Source organism: Euleptes europaea, chromosome 1 (assembly GCF_029931775.1).
Source record: "Euleptes europaea isolate rEulEur1 chromosome 1, rEulEur1.hap1, whole genome shotgun sequence".
NCBI classification, from domain to species: domain Eukaryota; kingdom Metazoa; phylum Chordata; class Lepidosauria; order Squamata; family Sphaerodactylidae; genus Euleptes; species Euleptes europaea.
In genome coordinates, this window is record NC_079312.1 from 52,570,092 (window position 1) to 52,576,091 (window position 6,000).

Here is a 6,000-nt window from a genome sequence, read left to right on the forward strand (position 1 = left end):
TTTTGAGGAAGAACTGCCATGCCATTTTTTCTTAGATGTCTTCTAAGGTTGTACCAAACACCAAAGTGTTTTTAGCCGCTTTGATTTCTTTAGAATTAAAAAAAATCTAAGAAATATGGACTGAATAAACAGTTCATGCACACATTTCTCTATATCTTGGCTGTATTCTTAGCTCTGTGACTTCGTTTCCAGCCCTGTATATGACAATTAATGCACACATCATTCTTATACAGTATATTAAGGCTATGATGTGCCTAAACTCATCTAAGTTATCAATGCCTCATTATTATAGCTGTGACCACTATGCATCAACACTAGAGTCAGTTGCATGGTCCACCTCCTTCTCATTAAGCCCCATTTAAAATGCTGAAAGGAACTGGAGGCCCAGTTCTGATGGAGGATAAGCACCCATGGCCTCAGCTGAAACCAACCATTCAGCCACTGTAAAAATCAGAACCACAGCTGAAATTTGATGTAGTGGGACTTGTACAGTGTGACTGTACAAGGACACAATATTCAGCACATTCTCCTCTAAGGAGTTAACTCAAACACCAACCAATTGTTTTGGGAGAGGGCTTTCTGGCAGCTTAAAACCTGTATATAAGTAAGAGTTCAACATTCATAAAGCGTATATTTGAGTTACTGCACTGAGGACAGAAATTTTAACGCAGCATGGAATCTGCCATGCCAAATTCATTTTGTTTAGCAGACAGAAAGGCTTTCTAACGTTGCCAGTAGAAAGTCAAAAGAGCAGAGACCAAACTTTCATGGTCTATCTTGCCTGTTAAATCAAACAGATGTTTTATGATTCTAGTAGAAATGTGCTCTGCATCTTTCCCAGAGAAGAAAACAGAACAATCCTACTCTGAGCTGATTTTAAGTTTTGGGGAAGGAATATAGGCTCATTCAGCTGCCATTAACATTTTATATGTGCTTGGTAACAAATCAGGACGATAGCAAACTTTCACTCGGCAAGCAGTCAAACAAGACAGCCTGTGTCCCCTCTCTCTGAACTCTACACATCAAGAACTATCCCACTGCATGAGTACGCAGGGGAATGTGGGAAGAGAACTACTGTAATGGAACGCACATTCTTACAGCTTCCTTCCCTCACTGTCTGTGCAGAGAGAAATACCCAAAGAGCAGACGGGGGAGGGCTGAACAATACTGTGAGTCACCACTGGTTCACTTGGGACAGAAAACTTGGGAAGAAAGGCACTTCTTGATAAAAGAGAGGGTCAAATTCTTTGTTTATGTGTGCACATATAACTACCGCACATTTGGCTTCACAGTACACTGAAAAGAAATCCAAATGGCTTTCACAGTGCGTGATGCAGTACTGCATGAATATAAACCTTGTGGGGAAAGTTTACCACCGGACGGATCATTTTTCCCATTCTTCTAGAAACCACTGCATGTGTTGAATTTTTTTGCAGGGCTGTGAATGATCTGCTTATGATTCTGAGTTTATCTGAACTTGGGATATCCCTGATTTGTAACTGACAGTGCCATCAGAACATGAGTTACACCCTTCCAAGTCCACTGAAGTCAGCTGGCTTAGAAGAGAGTAGCTCCGCTTAGGATTGCACTGTGAAACTCACCTTCTAGCAGGCACCCTGTTACAGGGTCAGGGATATCCTGCATTCAAATAAACGCAGGAAACCCAGTTTTGTAACTGATTTCCTTCCACACTGAGGGGGTAAACGAAGGAGTGTACAGCCCACACCCAATTTTTACTCAGGTACAGTTCTGGGGACAGGGTAGAAATATCATCTGAGAATGCTTTTAGCTTGACTTAATTGCAAATTAGAAATAAATGTCATGAGTGTAATCCTCATAATGCATACTCCAACAAACATATAGAGATCAGCTTAAGAATCTGAACTTTAATTATAACCAGAAGAGATAATAACACAAAGTCAAGAAAACTCTGCTATTATTTTAGGATGCAGAATCAAGTCTATAAAGGGTTAAGTACTTCAGATCTAAATCAACCCTTGAAAGCATATTTGGGCCCCATGTCAAGGATGCTGTCAGTACATACAAAAAAGTCTTCTTTGAGAAACATCAAAACAAGGAAAGTACTGAACAACGAGCTAGAAAAGACTTTCTGAGTTAACATGTCCTTTCCATCTTTAACTTTCATACTACTATGGACATTCAACATTCCCTTGATGTAAATTTTGAAACTTTTATAAGTTAGTCAGATGGTCTTTTGAGTACCATGTACTACATGTAATTCTTGCACAGACTATCGTGGGAATTTTGCCTGAGCAAGCTTTACAGAACCAGCATAGTAGAACGAACAAAACACAGGAGAGTCACATCCAGTCAAGGGAAACATAGCAAAATATTCCCCCAAAATACCATGTTTTTGATGTTCAATCAGTAGTAAGACTGCTTCAAGGAACATTAGAGAGGTTTGTCTGTTCTACCCACATTCCCCCCAAAATCCATGCATTGCTCTTTATCTAGTTAGTAGTTAGTAGTGGTTATTGTCGTAGGAGTCTGATCACAGATAGTTCTGCAGTTCTTTTTGACACTCCTGATCTATGACGGGAATCTGCCTCTTAAAGGTTGAGGGAAGAGCCCTGCTGGGTCAGACCAAATGTCCATCTTGTCCAGCATCTTATTTCCAACAATGACCAGCCTAATGCTTTTGGGAAGCCCATAAGCAGATAGAGAAGGCAACATCCATTTCTGTTTGCCCTCTTCTCACCTGCAAGAGGTATTCAAAGGCACGTGCCTCTAAATGCTTTCACAGTTCTGTGGGCATGCTCAGAAGGTTTCTAATAGCACCTGATGTCCACATTATCCATGAATTTGTCGAGTTCCTCATTTAAAACCACCTAAACATGTGTTCATCCCCACATCTTGTGGCAGCAAATTCTGTAGGTTAATCATGCATTGTGTGAGGAAGTACTTTCTATCGCCTGTCCAGAATGTGCTGGGTTTCACAGAAGGCATCATTTTACAAAACCAAAAAGTCCCGAGGCTTTTAGCCTGCCTTCACAGAGAAGGAGTATCAACCTCCTTGATCGCCTTACGATGGAAACAGTCTCCATCAAAATCCCTTTCACACCTCGCAGTTTGCTAACTACAGAGAGATTTCTAAACAAATCCATAAACAAAGTCCACCCACCCTCAGACTTTCCCACTTCAATACCTACATTTTAAAAGAAGCCATGCCAAGCCTCAAGCTTGCCTAGAGGATGGCTGCACTTAGGCGACTGGCTTGCTGTCAGGGGCACTTTTCTTATAGACCCTCACAAATATCAGAACTGAGTCTTGGAACTGAAGGGTGAGGGGGTGTCTGAAGGCCTCTCTGGGGAGGGGCTGTAGCTCAGTGGTAGAGCATCTGCTTGGCATGCAGAAGGTCCCAGGTTCAATCCCCAGCATCTCCAGTTAAAGAGATTAGGCAAGTAGGTGATGTGAAAGACCTCTGCCTGAGACCCTGGAGAGCAGCTGCCGGTCTGAGTAGACAATATTGACTTTGATGGACCAAGGGGCTGGTTCAGTATGAGGCAGCGTCATGTGGAGCCTCTGTTGGCATACAGAAGGTCCCAGGTTCAATCCCCGGCACCTCCAGTGAAAGGGACTAGGTGAGTAGGTGAAAGACCTCTGCCTGAGACAATACTGACTTTGATGGACCAAGGGGCTGGTTCAGTCATGTGTGTTTATGTGGCCTTTGGAAGGAAGCCGAGGTCTGGCCCGGATGAGGCCCAAGAACAGCCTGGAGGCTTGAGCGCACCTGCCCACCCAGCCACCCACGCAGGGATGGCCCTCTCTGCCCCGGGCCTACCTGGATGTTCCTCTTCTCGCAGGCAGGCCCGGTGCCTTGCACCACGCTGTCGAGCACGGCGACCAGGCCGGCGTCGGGCGCCACGAAGCACGAGTGCCGGGCCCTGCGGATGGCCTCCTCGACCTCGGCGAAGCGGAAGACGCAGAGGGCCGCGGGGGCCGGGGCCTGCCGCCCGCCGGGCCCAGACGAGGCCTTCTCGAAGACGCCGAAGAGCAGCTCCTGCAGGCGGGGCGGCGGGGCGCTCCCGGCGGCGGCCTGCAGGGCGGCGCTGGCGGGGAAGACGGACACCAGCCGGTTGAAGAGGTCCCCGCCGCCGGCGGGCCCGGCCTGGCCGCACTGCAGGCCCACCTGGATGTAGGACTCGGTCAGCTTCTTGGCCTCGCCGCCCCCGCTGCTGCCGTTGAGGGCCTCCTCGGCCGCGTCGCCCAGGCAGATGCGGGCCAGCAGGCTCTGCGAGCGGCTCTCCTTCTCGCGCGCGTTGGCCTCGCTGTTGAGGGCCAGGTAGGCGTAGGAGGCGGCGGGGCGGGCCTGGGGGCGCTGTTCCCCGCCCCGGCCGCCGGGGGCGCTGTCGCGCGCCCCCTCGGGCCCAACGGCCGCCGCCGCCGCCCCAACCGCCGCCCGGCCGCCGCGCTGCAGGAAGGCGCGCACGAAGCTGAGGCGGTGGCGCTCCTTGGCGCCCTGCTTGATCTTGAGGACGTTGTCGTCGGAAGGGTTGATGTCGAAGGTGAAGAGGCGCGCCAGGTCGCCGCGGGCGTCGAGGGCGCGGATGGCGATCTCGGGCGTGTTCTCGAAGCGGTGGTCCTCGAGGCTCTGGTTGCGCGGGAAGAAGGCGCTGCCCAGGCCCGTGTAGGTGGCCGCCACCAGCAGCCGCGTGCCGCGCCCGCCCTGCTGCAGCACCAGCCCCACGGTGGAGGCGTTGGCGTGGTTGGCCGCCACGTTGAGCATGCTGGGGAAGACGGCCCCCGCCGCGCCCTCGCCCGCGCCCTCGCCGCCGGGCGGGAAGGCCACGGCCACCACCGAGATGTTGTCCAGGCTGCGCAGCTGGCACAGGCCCTGGTACACGGAGCCGCACACCACCAGCACGCCCTGCCGCGGGTCGGGCTGCAGCAGCTTGTTGTAGTTGTCGGTGGGGCGGCGCGCGTGCTCGCACGGCGCCTGGGGCAGCTGGGGCGCGTGGCACAGCGGGCTGTCCTCGCGGGGGCCCACGCGCTCCTCCACCTCCAGCGACAGGTTGCCGCCCGACAGCTGGTACAGCCGGTTCACCGACGCCACGTACAGCCGCCGGCCCGCGCCGTCCAGCGCGAAGTTGTTGGTGGCCGTGGCCGACACGAACCGCCGCTGCACCCGCAGCCCCGCCGCCGGCACCACCACCAGCAGCAGCAGCAGCAGCACGAGCCGCAGGTAGGAGGCGGCGGCGGCGGGCGGGGACGGCAGCACCTGGTCAGCGCCTCTCCGCTCCCGAGGAGCCATCCTGCTGCCGCTCGGCGCAGAGCATGGGGCACAAGCCGGGCTCTCGCCGCCTGCCCGCCCGCCCGGCGGGAAGGAAGGGAGGAAGGAAGGAAGGGACGGAGAGACGCGCCGAAGGGGAGAAGAGAGAGCGAGAGAGAGGCGGGGGGGGGAACCTGTTTCCTGCCGCGGATCTCTCGCCCGCCTGGGCTCCAGTGCCAAGAGGGAAGTCCCGAGCCTTTGTTGCAAGCGAGCGGCAGCCCTTGGCTTCCTTGCTGGACCGGCCCCTCTCTCTCGAGCGGGGTTACAATTGCGCGTCTGAGCAAAGCTGCGCCCTCCCCTAAGTCTGACAGCTCTCTCGCTCGCTCTCTCTGCCGGAGGACAACCGACTTCTCCGACGTCCTGGTTTTTTTTTTTTTTTTTTTTTGCATCACTCTTTTTTTATTTAGGGTTCGTCATGTGAACGTGATTCAGTTCAAGCCGCTCCCCCCACGCACCCACCCAAGCTAGAAGGCGGTCATCGAAGCGGCCAAAAAAGACAAAGGGGGCACTTCTTGATAGCCGGCTTCTTTGCTGACAAACAACTCTTGCCTTTGAAATTCATAAACGGCAGCACAACTTTAGCAGAAACGAAGAGAGTTTAAGAATGAATAAGGCTTTAAGAATGAATAAGAGACACTGTCCTTCAGTGTTACTCCTCTGAAGGTGCCGGCCACTGCTCCTGGCGAAACGTCAGGAAAGAAAATACCAAG

At 52.5% G+C, this 6,000-nt stretch overlaps 1 protein-coding gene across 1 annotated transcript in view; it reads right to left on the reverse strand.

Moving 5' to 3' along the window:
• The window catches only part of PLXND1 (plexin D1), a 174,104-nt gene extending 168,832 nt beyond the window's left edge, over positions 1-5,272 (reverse strand). Inside the window, exons 1-3 of the mRNA XM_056846862.1 lie at positions 4,423-5,272; positions 4,070-4,314; positions 3,803-4,021 (exon numbers count right to left, since the gene is read on the reverse strand). Of these exons, the coding sequence (XP_056702840.1) occupies positions 3,803-4,021; positions 4,070-4,314; positions 4,423-5,272 (1,314 nt within the window). The remainder of the gene's footprint in view (positions 1-3,802; positions 4,022-4,069; positions 4,315-4,422) is intronic.
• Between the last annotated feature and the right edge of the window lie 728 nt (positions 5,273-6,000).